Genomic DNA, 20,722 nt, shown 5'->3' with positions numbered 1-20,722 from the left:
TGTCGAGATTCAGTGCATAGGTCATGCCAAGGAGGCCAGAGCAAGCCCTTGCAATATCTCCTAGTCCTGTGATGACTTCCACGCCCTCTATGACAATTCCAATGTTCTTTGGGCTGTTGCTTGTAGAAGCTCCGGTCTTTGGGGTCACAATAATTGCCATTATGAGCTGTTCAATTTCCTGCAAGTTCTCAGTGTCCTGCAACATGAAATTGTAAGTGTCTTAGTATAAAACTGTCAGAAATATATTGCAAGCATATTGCATTACTAGACACTAGTCATTACTAGAATAGTGTTCATCCCTCTAGGTGAGTTCAGAGATTTTGAGAATCTATGACAAGGAGCACTGAAGCTGTTAAAAAAAAATACTACAAAAACACAAAGGTCACAGATCTGTCGATGGCACTGTGCTGGGGTATTCGCTGTCAGTACGACCGCTCGCGCCAACTATTTGTGTATTTTTTTATTTTATTTAACCTTTATTTTACCAGGAAGGTCCCATTGAGACACAGTGTCTCTTCTACCAGGGAGTCCTGGTCAAGATGGCAGCAATTATACAGTATAAGTTATAAAAGACAAGGAAATACAACATAGGACATGAGTACAGAGCAAAGACATCAAAAACAGACTAACACAGAGTACACAGAGTCAAAGACAACAAAGACTAGGGAGAGCCAAAAATACATTAGAATGAAATAAAAATACTAGAAGCAGTGACACTGTTCAGTGTAAGTCAGCTTTAAAATATTTTTTAATATTTTTAATATGTATCAATTTATTACAATACAACCAACCACTTCCAATGAGGATTTCAAAATAAAACAAAGACAACTGTTTTGAGAGAAATTGCGTAGTCAGTAGGGCATGTTTTTAATTTTTTTATGTAAACTGTAAATGATTAATTAGTATTTTTTGTTTAACATAACCTAAACTAACGCATAATTGTAAGGATTTCCCTCTTATTATTGTACTTCCGCAATTTCAGCTCGAGACAGATTTTCGAGACAGATTTCGGACACAGCCTAACATGATTACAAATGTTATAGCAATGGATTCTGGGATATGTATACGTTTATATTTCAAATAGTTGGCCAACCAAAACCTAACCCGGGGTTTTTCTATTGTGAACTAGTGAGTCAATTAATGAGAAATATTATGAGTATATATTCTATATATATTATATGTTTTAAGTGGTAGAATAATGTAACTTCCTTGGTTTATATGAGGAACTGTATGTAGTTTTACATCTCCGCGTAATCTATTTGTTGGCCATCTCTTTTTCCTGAGTCCCGTGACGTTTTGGGGTGTCAACCAGTTTACAGCTTCCTGTTTGGGTTGCAAGAGGATATGAACTAAGAAAGCTCCATGAAATCTTCCTCTGTCCACATTTCTTCCTATTTTGTCAACATTTAGTTTGGATAAGTAAACGCACACGCGACGAAAGATGTCGGAAACGGGGAACAGGCTCAGGAAACTGCTCGAATCGCCCAATTTCGACCCGCAAAACTACGTCAAGCAGCTGTCCCAGCAGTCCGATGGCGACCGAGATCTGCAGGAGCACCGTCAGAAAATCCAAAACCTGGCCGACGAAACGGCCCAGAACCTGAAGAAGAACGTGTACAAGAACTACAGGCAGTTCATCGAAACGGCCAAAGAGATTTCCTACCTGGAGAGTGAGATGTACCAGCTGAGCCACATCCTGACCGAGCAGAAGAGCATCATGGAGAGCATCACACAGGCCTTGCTGTCCACGGACAAGGATGAGACCTCCAAAGAGATGCAGGCTGCTTTCCCCAAAGAAACAGAGGAGGTGAAGCAGAGGACGCTCACCTCACTGCTGGAGAAAGTAGAAGGGGGTAAAAACATCATGGACACCCCAGGGAGGCATCTAGTCTACAATGGTGACCTCGTGGAGTTTGACGTGGACAACATGTCTCCCATCCAGAAGGTGCACGCCTTCCTGATGAATGACTGTCTTTTGATCGCCACCTGGCTGCCCAACCGCCGCGGCACTGTGAAGTACAAATACAACGCCCTGTACGACCTGGAGAGCTTTGCCGTGGTCAACGTAAAAGACAACCCTCCCATGAAGGACATGTTCAAGATCCTCATGTTCCCGGACAGTCGCATCTTCCAGGCGGAGAACAGCAAAATCAAGAAGGAGTGGCTGGAGATCCTGGATGAAACCAAGAAGAACAAAGTCTCCAAGGACAGGCACAAGAAAGAGGAGGAGGCCCCGACGTCTCCCGTGAGAGCCGAGGTGTCCACCAACCCTTTCGACGTGGAAGAGGACGACGCGCCGGTGGAGGCCGAGGAAGCCGTGGACCTCGGCCTGGAGTGGATCCAGGAGCTGCCCGAGGATCTGGACGTGTGCATCGCCCAGAGAGACTTCGAGGGCGCCGTGGACCTCCTGGACAAGCTCAACGAGTATCTCAAAGACCAGCCAGTCACACAGAGGGTTAAAGAGCTCAGGGCGAAGGTGGACGAGCGCGTGCGGCAGCTGACGGAGGTCCTGGTGTTTGAGTTGTCTCCGGATCGGTCGCTTCGCGGAGGGCCTAAAGCAACGCGGCGGGCCGTGTCCCAGCTCATCAGGCTAGGTCCTCCTTTGTTTTGTTTTTTTCACCAAGAAAAGAAATCACTATTTCTTTTCTCACAAAAGTGACTAAAAATGAATAAAGTCACCTTGACAGTAGTTTTTATTGCTAAGTTTTCCTATTTTTGGAAACTTTTATTTTGGTTCTTAAACATTAATACCTTTTTTTCTCAGAATTTTTACTCTTTTATCTCCTTAGATGAATTATTCTGTTAAAATACTTTTAAAGGACTCTACAAATCCTGGTGTTATCTGACGGACAATATATAGTCTAATTTATTTAAATTTATTGAGTTATTGACTGAGTATTGAGTCGAAAAATGATCCGAATCTGCTTTAAAATCTAAATAATTTTAGATTTAACCATCCAAAATTAGTGTGTAATCAAACCTCCCGCACCATCTCATCCCTCTTGCACCGTTACCCTCCGTGTTTCAGGCCAGTCCACCAAAGCCTGCGAGCTGTTCCTGAAGAACCGCGCGGCGGCGGTCCAGACGGCCATACGGCAGCTACGCATCGAAGGAGCCACGCTGCTCTACATCCACAAGCTCTGCAACATCTTCTTCACCAGCCTGCTGGAGACCGCCAAGGAGTTCGAGATGGACTTCGCCGGGAACACGGGCTGCTACTCTGCCTTCGTGGTCTGGTCCAGGTCGGCCATGAGGATGTTCGTGGACGCCTTCAGCAAGCAGGTGACGGAGATATTTGAGAAATGTGTTTACGGGCATGGAACGATGATTTAGTCATCAAGGGGGAGAATATGGGTTCAGAGGTAATGAGTTAGGTTAGTTAATCTGAAAAAGTTTATATACCAGTTGGATTAATTTTAATTATTGGAAAGGATAACAGTAACTTAGAGGTTAAATTTACTCTTGCATTGTTTCCTAGGTGTTTGACAGTAAGGAGAGCCTGTCGACGGCGGCAGAGTGCGTCAAAGTGGCTAAAGAACACTGTCAGCAGCTGACTGAGATCGGCCTGGACCTGACCTTCACCCTCCAGTCCCTGCTGGTCAAAGACATCAAGGCGGCCCTGCAGAGCTACAAGGACATCATCATCGAGGCCACCAAGCACCGAAACTCCGAGGAGATGTGGAGGAGGATGAACCTCATGACCCCCGAGGCTTTGACGAAACTCAAGGTGGATGTGACTTTTTTTTTTGGTTTCGTCTCTTCAGCTTCTCAATCAGTGTCTCTAGCTCTGTCACTTAGCTCTCCTTCAGTTCTGTAGTTGCACAGTCTCCAAGTTAACTGGCATAGACCTGACCTGGCTTCCATATACAACCTGCCTCAAATCATTTTTTCCTCTTTCACCTGTTCAAACATCAACGTATCCCTCTCTGCAGGACGAGATGCGCAGCTGTGGCATAAGCTTCGAGCAGTACACGGGCGACGACTGCTGGGTGAACCTGAGCTACACCATCGTGGCCTTCACCAAGCAGATGATGAGCTTCCTGGAGGAAGGCCTGAAGCTCTACTTCCCCGAGCTGCACATGGTGCTGCTGGAGAGCCTGAGGGAGATCATCCTGGTGGCCGTGCAGCACGTGGACTACAGCCTCCGCTGCGAGCAGGACCCCGAGAAGAAGTCGTTCGTCCTGCTGAACGCCTCCTTCCTCCACGACACCGTGCTGCCGGTGGTGGAGCGCAGGTTCGAGGAGGGCGTGGGGAAGCCGGCCAAACAGCTGCAGGACCTGAGGAAGAGCACGAGGCCGGTTCGGATCAACCCGGAGAGCACCACATCGGTGGTCTGAGGAACTTCTGGGAGACTGCAAAAAAACTGTTCTGGGTATTTAAACTCCCCTCTACAACACTAGTTATTGTTTTTTATAGGTAAAGTGGGACAGGAAATTACATCAAGTGCATTGTGAAAGAGTCACATTAACAACAGAATAAGATACACCCAACTGTTTGTTGCCTATTGATGCCTGCATCCAATTTTCTTCAGCACAAACATGTTCAGTTTGTCTGGTCATAACCAGGAAGTGCTCAGATTCACAGAACCAGGTTTACATGTCCACTCCCAACAAATATTTATACCGAGAGTCTGTAAGGGATTTATCTAACTGTTTAATTCTTTGATTTATTTTTATTGCTTTACTAGACGCTAAAGATCTTGCACTGATTTAAAGGGACGACTGAAACAACGAAGCACTGGTAGAATGTTCTCCGTTTGTCGAAATGTTGAGGCAGCCACACATGAAATTCAATAAAGATCCTTTACGCACGAGCGCAGTTGTTGTTTTCATTATCAGGAAGGCAATGAAGAAGCTTTCCGTTCCTGCCGTTCAACATTATTATCATCAGGATATGCATAGACCTGGTAAGAATTCAAGTTAAACTTTGGCCAAACTGCCGGAAAGAAAATGAAATACATCTTTGGTGAAAGTTCAATAATAAAGAGCTGTTCACTATTCTTGCACGGTCATCTTTTTTTTTTTTTTTTTTTTGCGTTTTCTTTGTATTTAACCAATTTGTTTGCAGACACAAGTGGCAGTGAGCCGGTTCGGAACGTGCCCAGGGAGCAGGTCGAGGCACTTCTGCTGCGGATGTAGAGAAAAAGAATAGAGCAGGTAGATTGGAACCAGTGACCTTACTGTCACAAATCTGCTTCTCTGACCACTAGTCCATGTTTGGCTTCTTTGAATACGTTGCAGTAAATACTGTCTTTCGTCTTATCTTAACCAGTACCTTGATCTGGGACTCCTCTCTCACCTATCATCAGAAACTCATTACTTATTACTGCAGTGAATTTTGCTCTTTCTTCTTTATGGTTTCTCCTTATTGAAATGAAAGAAAGCTCTCCTGCTGTATTATCAGTGACCTTGAGAACAGAGTGGAACAGAATGCCTCGACTTTCATTGTACCTGTGTAATAAATGATAAGTTTATAAAATGAAAGTTAACACAACGGTTCACATTGCTGCACAACCCCTTTTCTCTGAAAGAGTTTAAGACTTTGCTGCAAGAAGCTTCTGGGTTCTAATCCACCGGCCGACTGGGTCCTTTCTGCGTGGAGTTTGCATGTTCTCCCTGTGTCTGCGTGGGTTCTCTCCAGGTACTCCGGTTTCCTCCCACCTTCCAAAGACATGCTGGTTAGGTTCATTGGTGATTCTTAATTGGCTGTAGGTGTGAGTGTGAATGGTTGTCTGTCTCTTTGTGTTAGCCCTGTGATAGACTGGAGACCTTTCTGATGACAGCTAGGCTCCTTCACAGGACAAGCGGTTACAGAAGATGAATGGATGAATGAATGAATAGTTCTGGGGTTAAAACAGACTGTCCATGTTTTGATTGTCCTGAAATGTCATTTCAAACAGAGAATATCTTAGGTGGAATGTTTTTTTTCTGGTGCTGTGGAGACGGGGTAGCAAGATGACAGTCTCCGATCTTGTGGGCGGTAGTGACAACCCTGGAGCTCTTAAAGATGTGCTTTCACTCTGAATATGTTCGCCTTTTAAGTCGATGTTCAAATGTTTATTCTGCATTTTTTGAATGCATAATTTTTTTCCCCAGCATTTCCAAACTAATCTGATTCATACATTTTAATAGCAGGAACAAAAAGGTGCAGATATGCAGCAGTTATTACGGTGAAGTAAGATAAGGCAAAATTAGGGTCTATTTTCAATATAGAAACAGTTTTGATAGATAAACCCCCACTGTTACATTACATCCACTCTCTGCGGTCTCTGTTTCTGTATTTATTTTAACTGCTGCCTACAGTTTGTAAATGTGTTCAAATGAACATGTAAATTCAATACTGTAGGATGCAAGCAGCCTCGGCTATTTGAATATGTATTAGGCTTTTATAAATAGATTCAAATTAAAACTGAATATTGAATATTTTTCGTGTTTGCTCAGTTTAATCCTGCGGCCCATAACCTTAACAATGACTGTAGATCCCCTAAAAGAAAAGGTGATGAATGACAAATCTATGCAGCAGATAATTTAATAATCTTACTTCTCAGATTAGTTTTTGTCAGATTAGTCATTATTTTAATGCATGCATATTTAATTCCATCAGTGGTGATAGAAAAAATAATAACTGACTTCCCTCCTTTTCGAAATAAAGTCACAATAGTTGATTTAAATGGTCGATATGTCATCAAATAACACCAAAGTAATAGTTTACTTCCTGATTCTTGTTCAGGGGCTATACTGCCCTCTTGTGGCAAAATCAAGAAATCAAGAAATATTTGTCATGGTGTATGGTTCACCTGCAGTTTTACATTAATTTTAAAGGTCAGTGCATTCATAAATAATCTTAATCAGTTAAACTTTATCTTAGGTGCATTCATCCTGCCCGTTCGTGTTGTTTTATTCTAACAGGGAAACCACTACCCCCCGTCAGTCACAGCAGCGTTGGCGACAGAGATATTTTTAGACTCGCATGATTGTTCTCTCTGCTTCACGGCTCATCTCATTATAATCGCCGGATGTGATCGTGGGCTCTGGGAAAGCCCGGGGTGAGGCTTATTCACCAGAGAAGAAGCATCAGGCCCCCGGGATTATTTGGGGGGGAATACATCCAGGTCAACAGCCAAATATGTCATGAACAGGTGTTTCATGAAAGGTTTACACAGGATATGAATAGTCATTTGGATCCTATGGGTTGAGGGGAGGGGTCTCTGTGGATCATCCCACAGATACTTGATCAGTTTGGGATCTAGTGAATTTGGAGGCCAGGTCAACACCTTGTGCTGTTCTTCATGGTTTTTTGATTTGTTCTTGAACCGTTTTTGTGTGTGTTCCTGTGTCAGGCTGCATCCTGCTGGGGATGGCTGCTGCCATCAAGGAGTGTCATTGCTATGGGATGGGGGTGCCTGGTCTGGTCTAGGTAGGTGCTACATGTCTAAGAAACATCCACATGAATGCCAGGTCCAAAAGTTTCCTAGCAGAACATTGAATTGTCACAAGATGGTCAATGTTATTTATTTATCCTGTTAGTGGTCTTAATGTTGTGGCTGATTGGTGTATGATCCTATTTAGCAGCCAGTGGAGTATAGTTTATTATTATTATTATTATTATTATTATTATTTCTGTGCTTTTGACCATTTTAAATGCTTTCCATTTGTGGTAGACAAGCCAATTTGATTTAGCCCATTCCAAGAAAATAAGATTGATTATGTCTGGATTTTTATATATTTTAACAACATGCATGCAAAATGAAGAATCATGCAGACAGACACAAGTTATGTCATGCAGCTAGTTTGTATTTTCACCTCTGCAACAGGAAAACTACAGGCAAAGAAAACTAAATTAACAAAGGTTCCCACTGAATCTTGTCCAGTCCAATTTAAACTATGGAATTAAACAGTTACCGGTATAAATTGAATCTAAGTCATTAAAAGACACAGCAGAAACCTTGCCGGGTGCTTGTTAACAAGTCCTGATAATCAGAGACCTGTGGTGTTTCAGTCTTTAAATTAACCCCATCAATCAACCCCAGGCCCCGCCCCTCTCCGCGCCTGCGCAGATCGGCGCAGGGAGCTGTCCGCGTCAGTCGGTGCTGGAGTGTTTTCACTGAAGCCGCTTCTTCCTCCGGTCCACACACACACACACACACACATACACATACACAGAGACCGGAGCGATGGAGGAAGAGTTGAAATGCCCCGTTTGCGGTTCTCTCTTCAAGGACCCCATCCTGCTCCCCTGCTCCCACAATGTCTGCCTGGCGTGCGCTCGGAACATCACCGTGCAGACCCCGGAGGGGGAGACCCCGGTGCAGAGCCGAGCCTCGGGCAGCTCTGACTACGACTACCTGGACATGGATAAGATGAGCCTGTACAGCGAGACGGACAGCGGCTACGGCTCCTACACGCCGTGCCAGCTCAAGTCTCCAAACGGGGTGCGGGTGTTTCCGCCGGCCGTCGCCCACCGACACTGCTCCCTCACCTGTCCGCTGTGCCACCGGAGCGTCTCCCTGGATGAGCGGGGGCTCCGGGGTTTCTCTCGGAACCGGCTGCTGGAGGCCATAGTGGCGCGGTACCAGCAGAACCGCGCGGCTTCCTCCTCATCCTCCTCCTCTTCGTCCAACGCTGTGAAGTGCCAGCTGTGCGACCGCAACCCGGTGGACGCGGCGGTGATGTGCGAGCAGTGCGACGTCTACTACTGCAACGCCTGCCAGCAGCGGTGCCACCCGTCCCGGGGTCCGCTCGCCAAGCACCGCCTGGTGCCGCCGCCGAGCAGAGCGGCAGGAGGAGGGCCGGCGAGCGGCGGTCCGCAGCCGCCCGCGACCGCGCGGAAGCCGGCGACGTGCGTGGACCATGAGGCGGAGAACTTCAGCATGTTCTGCTGCGGCTGCAAGGCTCCGGTGTGCATGAAGTGTCTGGAGGAAGGAAAACACGCCAAGCACGACGTCAAACCGCTGGCCGTGATGTGGAAACAACACAAAGTGAGTGGACACACACGGAGACACACATACACGGAGCCTAACAGGCCAATATATGAGACTATGTGACACCTTTACTGTACTGATACTTAGAACTGGCTAATTACATTAATGAACAGTGTGGCTCCCTCTCTCTCCCCCTCTCTCCCCCACACAAACACACACTGAGCATTTGTGTATTTCTGTGAAACACACAGCCACCCACACACAGGCGACTCTACAGCCTGATGTTTTTCCTCACTGAAACTGAATTACATCAATGATTGAGAGCCTGGTCACTGTTCTTGAATATCAGTGGTGTTGCCTTCCATGGTTCATATTTGTGTTGGTTATTTTATTTATTTATTTTTTAAAAATAGCCAACTGAAGGAAGAATATAAAAATATAGGTTGGTGTGATCCCGTGTTGTGTTCACTGTATGTTGGGCAAAATTGTAGATTTAAAGGACGGGAACTGTGATTCATCCAGATTCACACATGAAAATGACTTCAGGGGTCAAAAGCCATTTTGTGTGTTTGTGTCTGTGGATGCAGCATGAGTCATGAGTTGAATCGGTCACACAGCATTGTGTGTCACTGCCCCACATCTGTAGGCGATTGTAAGTGTGTGAGGTGAGCTGTTTGGAATAATGAAGCCGGTTAAAGTCAGCGGTTTAACTTGTTTGAATCTATCTATCTATCTATCTATCTATCTATCTATCTATCTATCTATAAGCAAGAGACAATTCATTTCTTGTCAAGCTCTTCCTAGCCTCCCACCTCTTCCTGTTTCCCCCTTTGACTGACGAACCTCTGTCACCTGCTGGTATGAAGAGTTATTTCCTATGCACCAGTTGTAGTCTTTGTGGTGCGTTCAAGTGCAGCGTTTTGGTCCAGACACAAGCGAAGTGAGGCTATGTTGCAGTCGACCTTCGTTGCCAGTAGTTCTTCGATGTTGGTTTGGTGTGTCCGAACTTGAAGAGAGTCAATGTTTCATATAACTTCACCGAACCGTGTAATGTTCTGGGAAAAGGCCTGGACACACCAAACCGACATCGAAGAACTACCGGCAATGAAGGCAAAGTGGGATGTAGCCTCACTTCGCCTGTGTCTGGACCAAAACATTGAAAACACCACAATGATTACAGCCAACGGCCAGCTGGAGGAAACACATTTTTGCCAGCATGTAAGGAGATAACTCTTCATACCAGCAGGTGGCAGTAGTGGAAACAGGAAGCGCTACTATTAGCCTGGAGGCTAGGAGGCTAGGAGGCTAGGAAGAGCTACAAACCGTCTTAAAGAACTGGCTGCTCCTGAGTCATCCTGAACAGCTGGTCTACAGTTTATTCACTCCAGATGATCATGTTGTCGCTTAGTTTACTTTGATCACTTCCGTTTCTCACCTCATTCACTGGTTGGCCAAGGTAAAGAGTGTTTGTCAATACCAAATACACAAATTTCAGACTAGCGTAACTTAGTATTTCCTCGCCTCCGCAATAAAAAAGGTGCAGTGAGAATACAGTATGTACAGACTAGTCGAGTAGTCCGTTTGTCGACTTCACGCTTTAAGCATCTTGTCACTAGTCACCAATCCCACGACAATAACAACATTGACGCCTCCGAGAAGACAAGTGAGGACCCCAGGGGGTCATTGCAGCAAGCTAACATCAGCTAAGGCTGCACATCAACTATTTGATAAAGTTATTAGACCTTTAGCTGCAGTACACGAAGAAGACTTCAGAGAAATACCCGGCTACACTATCCCATCTAACAACACGCTGTGGAGGACTATTAAATGCTATTGATGGTGCTGAGTTGCTGCCTGTTTTTATACAGGCTATACATATCTGCAGCACACAGTATGTAGCACATGTCTGTTGTCAGATTATGTTTTTATATTAATAAAATAGATTTCATTACTTTCTACTGTGTTTTTATTAGTGAGGTCAGTCTGTGTCGACTTGACTAAAATACATTTGCAGATTATATGTGTTGTGTTGCAGCATGTTTTTATACAGGCTATATCTGCAGTATGTAGCACATGAGCTGGCTGTTGTCAAAATATGTTTTCAGGTCAAGAATATAGATTTCATTGTCGCAAAGCATTACTTTTTACTGTGCTTTTATCAGTGACGTCACCAGAGACTAGTCGGTGTCTCTGCCTGTAGTCAGATATTTTATTTTGAGACACAAATGCTTATTCAAGCCGGTCGTGTTTATTTTGGGAATCTTTGCAGCGAAGATGTTTCTGCAGAACTCTGAATCCGGGCTGTATTCATTTAGAGTTCATTAATAAAACCACCATCCATTCATTCCACGAGATTTACTCAAAAACACTGCTGGGGCTTTTCCACCCAAATTCAGCCCTCCGTCACTCTTCTCCCCCCCCCACCTGCCTGCCTGCCTGTTTCATTACGGGATGATTAAAGTGATTTATGGTTTTAATCCATTTTTAAATGACTCTTTCATTAATTTTAAAGATGAGTCCGCTGCAGGTTCAACTCAAGTTCACCTCCTCTAAGGTCACGGCGTCTCCTGACTAAAAATTCAGCAGATAGGGCGGTTTATTTTAATTTCAACTACCATTTTTATTCCAAAGAATATAGTGCACACGAGGCATATAGCAGGTAGAGCATGTTAATATTTTATAATTACCCTTTTAATGATGATAATTTGGAGTGATTATAGTGAAAAAAGGGCCTCAGGGGCTGGAAGTAAAAGAGCTTAAAATACTTGCGTTATTAAAGAGCCAACTGGTGTCTGGTGTTCAGTGAATTGAGCGTACTTCCTGTCAGTGTTGGAGCGTTTCATACGGCCATCATCCTCACCCTCAGACTTCATTTGTGTGAATTAAAAGCCTCTTTTTTTTGTGCTCCTGCTAAGTGGGTCATTGGGACTAATCTCTGTCTGCCTCTCTTGTTTTTTTGGAGGATTGGAATCCTCCGATCGTTGCATTCATCATCCACCCTCTCGTTCCGTGCTGATTGTTCACCTCCTCTCCATCTTCGTCTCTTATTTACCACCCCTCCCCTACCATCCCCTTCATTCACTCCCGCCCTTCCTCCACCTCTCCCTCTTTCACGCATAAATGGACCGTGAAAATCCCATCAGAGAGCAGGAGTGAGAGGGCGTTGATAAGTAATCGCCGCTTAGTTAATATGGTGCGCTTCGTGCTGGGGGGAGATCGATGGCCGGCCGTCTTCGTCCCTCTCTGAAGTATTTTTTGTGTGTCTTAGTGGAAGAGCTCAAATGGCGGTTGAGTTTTTCAAGTGTGACTCAGCGAGGTCACCACGCTTATACTTCATGTTGTTCTTTCATTCATGCCTGTTCTGGTTACACTGGTGTAGCTTCATCCTGCTTATCTTACTTCTTCTTCTTCTTCTTTTTCTACTACTTCTTCTTCTACTACTCGTACTACTATGTCTTCTACTACCAGCACTTCTTCTTTTCTTCTACTACTACCATTTCGTCTTCCATTACTTCTTTCTTCTACTATTACTACTACATCTGCTACTATATCTACTCATGCTACCACATCTTCTGCTTTTCTTCTTCCAACTACTACTACCTCTTCTTCACGTTCTACTATAATGTCTTCTTCTTCTTCTTCTTCTTCTATTGATTTCCTTCTCTTTTACTTCTTCTACTACCAGTAGTTCTCTCCTCTTCTACTACTACCACAACCACTTAATACTCCTTCTTCTATTCTGTCCTTTCTTCTTCTGCTACCACCAGTTCTTCTATTACTACTACTACTTCTTGCTCTTCTATTACTTCTTTTTCGATTTCTTCCGCATCTCCTATTGTCCTCCTATTCTTTTCTTCTTCTTCTACGATTGCAACCATTTATTCTTCTCTGCTTCTACTACTTCCTCTTCTTCGTATTCTACTATTACATCTTCTTCTTTGCTTTATTTCCTTTTCTTGTACTTCTTTTTACTACTACTAGTTAATTATTTCTTCTACTACTACTACATCCAACTTTTCCTATTTTTTTCCAGAGCGCCTATTCTATTTTCTTCTTCTTCTTTCTTCACTATGACACCTTTCCTACTACTATTCTACTCATAGTACTGCTTTGTCTTCTACTACTGCGACCACTTCTTCTTTTCTTTTTCTAGTCGTAGAACGTGAGGAAGAGGTACTACTCTTCCTCACGTTCTCCTACTATCATGTGTTCTTCTTCTACTTCTTCTTGTATTTACTTCCTTTACCTCTTCTACCAGTTTTGTTCTTTTCTTCCACTGCTACAGCTGTTTCTGCTACTTCTTTTATTCCATCTTTTCTTCTGCTAATACCTCTTCTTCTTCTTCTTCTTCTTCTTCTTCTTCTTCTTCTTCTTCTATTAGGACATTCCACTGGTGATTGATATGTTTGTGGCCTACGGTGGAAGGAGACGATCTTGTTACACCCATGAGCAGTTTAAACTCTTTCTGTGGCTATGAAGAAAGTTAATGTGGTATTTCTGTTTCGGGTAATTGAATACTGCAAGTCAGCATTGTCTGAGTCAATGGACCACACCACAGAGGATCTATCTATCTATCTATCTATCTATCTATCTATCTGTCTATCTGTCTGTCTGTCTGTCTGTCTGTCTGTCTGTCTTTGTGTTTGAGACACAAACACAAAGCGAATGAACAAACTAGAACAAAGCAGGCTCATGTGTTTTTCCTCTGTACCACATGTTTACATATGATGCAGCCAAGAAAGCCATTTTGCTTCGTTCTCCCAGGGTGTTCGCTCTCTCGGTCAGTTTCTGCCTGTAATTTGTGAGGACGCAGACAAGTATGCATCATGCTATATGTCTTTAAAGCATACTGAAACTAGAATGGCTGCCATGATTCAGCAAAGTAGGGTGCAATTTGTGTGCGTGCAGATGGTCAGATATCACATGTGGTTTAAACAATCAGATTCCTCAGGGAGGGAATGCTTTCATTTGCACTTTCTTAAATTTCCGAGCATGTGTCTGTGTGTGTGTGTTTTATGATTTTACAAGTCCCACAGTATATTCTGCAGAGAAAAATCAAGGGAAAACAATTGGTGCTTTATTGTGTTTGTTGTAAATCAAGCAGCCTTAGGGGGCGCGACTATCCGACTGCTGCATGCTCACCAAAACGCACACATGCACACACACATGCACACACACATGCACACAAATATGTATAAGTGAAGCGGATGAACTTTTGTCGAGGGAATCCAGAGGAAGACACGCTGATCCAGTTTCCTCTGGTCGGTCAAGCTGAAAACACAGTGTGTATTTAAAGCACAGTCACACACATACACTGTCCATGTGTGTCTGCATGTGCATTTAGTATGTGTGACCCAGCTCTAGTCCAGTAAAGAACAGCTCTGGCACTGCGGTTAAATATTAAACAGCAGAAATGCAAAGTTACCGGGTCTCCTGCAGCGTGGGTGCATCAGAGTCGGCAGTTTCTTCTTGAGATGGTTTTAAGTTTTAAATGGGACCGTTAAATCTTGGTGAAAAAAATATTTAGTGTTTATTTCAGCCCTTTAAGAACTAGGCGTTTTTTTTTTCCTACAAATTTCCACTTGAAATTCAAAGACAGTCAGCTCCATAGCTGTGAGACCAAACGGAGCTCTATGGATAAAAGACTCTATGGAGAAATTTTAAATGCAATAAATCTCTTTTAGGAGAGAGTGAGAAGTGCAACTCCAGCAGATTTATTTTACCTTCCACTTAATAAAAGGAGAATTAGGACATAAATAACAGCCATAGGGCAGCACAGTGACGTGGTGGTTAGCACTGATGCCTCACAGCAAGAAGGTTATGGGTCTGAATCCACAGGCCGACTGGGGCCTTTCTTGGCATGTTTGTATGTTCTCCCTGTGTCTGCCTGGGTTCTCTCCGGGTACTCCAGCTCATGAATGGTTGTCTGTCTGTTTGTGTTGGCCCTGCGATAGACTGGAGACCTGTCCTGGGTGTTCCCCGCCTCTCGCCCGATGACAGCTGGGATAGGCTCCAGACCCGGCATAACATTATGACCACCTTCCTAATATTGTGTAGGTCTCCCTTGTGCCTCCAAAACAGTTGTGACTCATCAGAGAATGGACATGGGCCTTCTGAGGGTGTCCTGTGGTGTCTGGCAACAAAATGTTGTTAGTGGGGGCCTTTGGGTCCTATGGGTTGAGGGGAGGGGTCTCTGTGGATCATCACAGGTACTTGACCAGTTTAGGATCTAGTGAATTTGGAGGCCAGGTCAACACCTTGTGCTGTTATTCATGTTTCTTTGAGTTGTTCCAAAAGTGTTTTTGTGTGTGTCTGTGGCTGCATCCTGCTGGGGATGGGAGTGTCATTGCTATGGGGTGGGGGTGTCTGGTCTGGTCTAGGTGGGTGCTACATGTCTAAGTAACATCCACATGAATGCCAGGTCCAAAAGTTTCCCAGCAGAACACTGAATTGTCATAAGATGGTCAATGTTATTTACTTCTCCTATCAGTGGTCAAATTGTTGTGGCTGATCGGTGTATATTTAATAGGAAATATAACTTCTACCTGGATTATATTCATTGGAAATAAATTCCAGATGTTTAAAGGACCTTTACAGTTAACATATGCTGCATATGTTTGTTACATATCTCTGTAGCATTTGTTTTGAATTTGGAAGACATATTAGTGGTTACAGCTATGTTAATATACAGGAGCTGTTATAAGTTATATGGCCAGAAATATACTGACTAATGTTCAGAAAAACGCTTTCAGCAAAACGAAATAAACAACATTGTCAGACTCTGTTGCTAGGCGACACTTGCAAATCTTGCAAATTCACGCATGTCTGCTCACAAGCATGAACTCAGTGCGTACATGTACTCAATTATGTCGCAGTCTGCAAGAGGACAAAGTGATGCTTAATATGTGGTGGATGGACCACCTGTGTTGTGAGGTTACAGGATTGCAAAATGACATGTAACTCCTGACATTTGATTCCTTCTTTTTTGGTTTCAGAGGTTTCCTCCTCTGTCAGCCTTCAGTATTTGCAGGTGTCGGATCTCTGCCATCTTTCACCGCCTTCTTTGGGGGGAATTACAAATGTCTCGGTGTAATCCGATTTAACATATCAGCCTCTCCTGTAGCTGCAATTTTCTGGCAAGTGTAGACTTTCCGTGCGTTAGCAGATAAGTCCAAATAAATCCTTCCTCCCAAGGTGTTTTCACGGCTGCCCAGGTGGCATCTTAAAAAAATAAATTAATAAAAAATCAGTGGGAGCTTTATGCAGCACCAGCATTAATTGCTCCCTTGGCACTATGAGCTGCTTCGGCAGGAGGCTGTGTAGAAAGTCTCTTCTTTCCTCTATTTTCACCTGATTCTTATCTTCGCGCTGTTCTGATAGGATTTGTCTATTCCTTAACATCAGCTGTTGCTGTTTGAAGCTTTAGATGGTGAAAGGAAGGTGATTCACTTCAACCATGTCCTGAAAATTCTTGTTTAGTTTGACTACGTCATAAGAAATTGGTATTCTCTCTTGAGCACGAACCTTCCCTATATCCGGTTGGAAATCTTAGGTTTTAAACACCATTCCCCTAAACCCCACCAACAAGGTCAGTGTCTATCAATTACAAATCGTCAGAGGATATTTAAGGTTAGAAAGCAAGGCTCGGTCCTCAAAAGAACAAGCACAGTGTCTTAAAAAATCCTGTTTTCTGCCATGATGATTACACTGGAACCAAAGGAGGAAGACTATTATAGAGGAATAAAGTCAGGAGGAGGTTTGGGTAGATGGATGGGTCAACCGACCAATTTTTTTTTTTGGTTGTCCTCAAGGGTGTTTGTGTGTGTGTGTTGGCTGTAACCAACAATAACCACATCATCATCATTTTGCCATAACCGTAAATCAGTGGTTCTGCGCCTTAAGGTGCTTTTACCTTTCGAGTACTGCGGGATACAGACGGCGTAACCTGAGCATGTAGCTTACATCGGCGTGAGCCATTTATACTTGTCGGCAGTTTGGCTCACTCTGTAAAAACGCCACCCAAACCAGTGGAGGCTGATGATAAAAAAAAAAATGTTGGGGGGGTGCACTGCCAGAAATACTAAAGCAGAAACACGCTACTACCAAGCGTACCAATCACAGCTCTTGGGTCTGCATCGCCACGGTGCATAGTTACATTTCTGAGGAGGTGCATGTCAGTTACAGTGTTAGGGTCTGCGCACCGTCTGCGTAGGAGTCTGCGCTATCAGCGTAGCTTCTGCATCAACTTAATGCAGAAACCGCCTATTGTTGGCTTCTTAACTATGTAAAGCAAATAAAGTATTGCATCAGTGTGATCATGAGTTACCAGCAGTTCAAACAACCTGTCTCTCAGATTATTTAATTTGAAGGTTTTTAGAGGCAAACATTGAAGCTGTTTCACTAGAAAAGAGGAAATATTAGTTGAAAGAAAATAAGAAAAGGAAGCTGATCATTATTTCATTTGTTTCTAATCATGGGTCGACATCGAACACAGTTTGCTGGTTTTGTTCACAAGATGGCTTTTCTACAAATCATCTTTGCTCAAGATCATATACCAGCTAATGCACATTGAGTTTGTTTTATAACTCATGCACACATTAAACTGTTAATGTTAGAAGCACATACTGTACGAATTTAAGACCTGTCCATAAAGCAACTTCCTTGTCGTCAATCACTTTGTATCTGACAGTAGGTCGCTAATGGAACTTCAAGGCTTCGGTTGGCTTTGATAACCCTACTGTATATTTACCACCACAAATGTTTGTGAAACGATCTGAAAATCATCATATTGCTACAGGGTTCCCCATACAATGTTAAAACTATGGTTTTGCTTGTGTCGTTTTTCCTATTGCTCCCGAAAGCATCTCAAAGATTTTTTTGCCTATCATTGCTACAACTCACTAAATTTCATTCACCCTTAAACTGTTCCTGTGAAGATGGAGGAAAAATAATCGCACTAAAGATATTAATTCAACTCAAAAATGTTGCCGTGGCATCAGTGTTGCGAGAAGGAAAGAGAACCAGATGGCCAGTGGGTGTCTGGCTGCAGATGATGCAGATTTATTCTAGTGTAGTAGCACTGAAACGACTGACATCAACACAAGTTGGCGTCGCATTTGTCTCGGCTAACACGTACTACTCCTCTGCAACATCTGCAATGCACTGCATTATATCAAGATAGCTAACGCTGGTGTGGTTTTTCCATTTTTATTTTTGATAAATAAATACAGAGAAGAAGATTTTTTCTTCTTCACATGATAAGCCGCTCATCTGGAGGCTGTGTGGTTTATCCATCACATCACTGCCGGCTTTTGTTGAACGGAATAATAGTTTCACTGGCTGTCATCCGACTCACTGTCTGACACAAATCTGCCATCAGCCATAATAAAATATGATAAAAGACAAAGAGCAGACTGTGTGATGTTTTTGGCTTATCTCCAGATATGAATTATATACATTCACTGGTTGCACTACAATGCATCTACATCTACATTCTTAGTTTTTTTTTTTTTTTTTGCTTTTCCCTCAGCAGGGTTGTCAGCTCCTCTCATGTTACCATTTAATATTGACAGTAAACACTTTGTCTTGCTTGTTTTTCTTCCGCTGGGACACTGACAAAACATTTTGACAAGCGTGTTGCTATCAGCGCTGCCTGTCTGTTGTAATGTATGATTTGCATTTTCTGTGGCCTTTACACATTCCGTTTATAGAAGCATCTTCAGACTGCACGTGTCATAAACTAAATCTAAAGCATAACTCTTTGCAGCTGGTTATTCTAATATTAAAGTACATATTACTGCATGTTAAATTAACCCGCTAACAATGTAAAACTACTGATGTATTTAATGTGACATTGAGTGTCTACTATAGTGTCTAATACGGCCTGTGTATCTGAGTCCAGTGCCTCTGGTCCTATTACAAGAGATGACTGTAATTTTTATCAGCCAGAATAAGTGCTTTCATCTCTGAGACGCTGCTGAGGTAATTTAGAGTGAGTGCGGAACTGTGGCGGCCGGCTGTGCCTCACTAACCTCATTCCAGATGGCAGCACGCCGACCATGACAGGTCACCTCCTGCCTCGGGCCTAGCAACACACACACTCATTTAATAGAACGCGTCTATTAAACCGCTCAGGAAACGTTGTTAATTAGCATGTATGGCCAATATGTTGATACCAAACAAGTGAGCAATATGTTCCCTGACAACGCATTATCTCGTTGATAGGGTTTCATGGAATATGTGTAAAGCCTGTATAAAGATGGATGGTGGAACAGCTCCTCCAAAGTGAAGCTGAAAACAAGTAGAGCTCCCCCTGGTGGCTGACTGCAGTATAGGTCATAAGCTCCACCCCCTCCATGTTAGTGGATGGGACTTGAGCCAAACTAAAACACTAAAATACACGTCAAATAAATTCTCTTTCAAGGATGGTTTCTGTCATTTCAGACCATTTTTCTGAGAAGTTTTGTTTTAGTTAGTTATCTGACGCTATAGAAACAGGCTGTCACAGTGAAGTGGTACCGTAGTACTGCGAGAGGATGGCGCAGCCCGTATCCCACCCGTATCCCCTGGAATATAGTGTCAGTTTGAGCAATGCAAGAAGTGGCGATTGCCCATATTTATACAGTCTATGGTGTAAATTAATAAAATCTCTACAGGATGTCAGCAAGTGGGACTACTGCAAGTTTTAAAATGGAAGAAAATCTTGAGTCTTGAGTAATGCAGGTGGCAGATTTTCATAATGAAGAAGTATGTGTGGAATAAAAATGACTGATGTACAATGTCAAATTAGTGGAGAGATCCTTTAAGAGGATGTGGGATGCGTAACCTTAGTCTTAAATAAAAGGTTAACCCTGTGGGGATTGATTGCGTACCCACACAGGAGCTCGGTCCCTCTAACATGACTGTGGTAACACATTTTCATCCCCATAATGTCACAGTAGAAACACATGCACCATGGCACAGTAACTCAAGGCTGTGCTGCAGGACGCGTGCACTGAATGTAGGTTAATGCACACTTTACTACACTTCCTCTCCTGTGGCTGCAACACGGCAGACATCCTCTGCAGAAAGCCAGTGTGTGTGTGACGGTAGTAAATCCACTGCATGGATGTGTGTGGGTGTGTGTGTGTGTGTGATCTATTTTTGGTAACAAAGTCAGTGCCGATGCCCGACTTCAGAGGGTAGTGAGTGTGTGGACATCCTATAGTGAAACAATGAGCATTGTTACCATGGTAACCAAGTGACTGCTCACTCACTGGGATGCTCTGTAAATTAAATAGCCGATTACACACACACACACACACACACACACACACACACACACACTGCGGAGTCTAATTTGTGTACGCCATGGTTGTATTTGTCAGCTTCCTTATCAATTGCCAAACACTTCCCACAGAAGAATGGACTGCAACTCCCATGACAGTCGCTAATAGATTCATCATCTGCAACAAACCTAATATGCACTTGTTTTATGACACTTAACACCCCCAGCCATCTACCTACCCTCTGCATTTATTAATATGGAAGATGGCCCGATCAATTATTGATTAGAGGGACTGTTCTTCTTTACTCTGCAGCGCTTTTGTTGCATCTGCGCTCTCTCTCTCTCTCCTCATAAACCAACCCCCATGAGGAAAGAAAACTCAGGGTGATAAAACGAAGCCAGCAGTTCTGGCCGTAGCCACTGATCCCCGCTACGCTTTATCTAAGATGACTGGTGAGGAATCCATTTCTGTGGGGAGCGTTGTGCTCTGACTGGGTGGCGAACTGAGAGGAGTTTCATCCAACATTCGCAGCATT

At 43.5% G+C, this 20,722-nt stretch overlaps 2 protein-coding genes across 3 annotated transcripts in view; both read left to right on the top strand.

The window, feature by feature from the left end:
* Nucleotides 1-1,174: 1,174 nt before the first annotated feature.
* Nucleotides 1,175-4,814, top strand: exoc8 (exocyst complex component 8). Its single transcript, XM_084560822.1, has 4 exons — nt 1,175-2,594; nt 3,029-3,282; nt 3,479-3,727; nt 3,933-4,814. The coding sequence occupies exons 1-4, from the start codon at nt 1,442-1,444 to the stop codon at nt 4,335-4,337; spliced, it is 2,061 nt and encodes a 686-aa protein (XP_084416948.1). The 5' UTR covers nt 1,175-1,441; the 3' UTR covers nt 4,338-4,814.
* Nucleotides 4,815-8,158: 3,344 nt separating this feature from the next.
* trim67 (tripartite motif containing 67) overlaps nt 8,159-20,722 on the top strand; it is a gene marked incomplete at both ends in the record, with an annotated part of 52,788 nt that continues 40,224 nt past the window's right edge. The window contains one exon of one of the 2 annotated variants that reach the window (XM_084560414.1): nt 8,159-8,977. In XM_084560414.1, the coding sequence (XP_084416540.1) occupies nt 8,174-8,977 (804 nt within the window). The remainder of the gene's footprint in view (nt 8,978-20,722) is intronic. The other variant, XM_084560413.1, reaches the window with a different exon arrangement.

This window comes from Chelon labrosus, assembly GCF_963514085.1.
Source record: "Chelon labrosus genome assembly, chromosome: 14".
Classification (NCBI taxonomy): Eukaryota; Metazoa; Chordata; class Actinopteri; order Mugiliformes; family Mugilidae; genus Chelon; species Chelon labrosus.
Note: the sequence above shows the minus strand (reverse complement) of the source record. Positions and strands in the feature narration are given on the sequence as shown.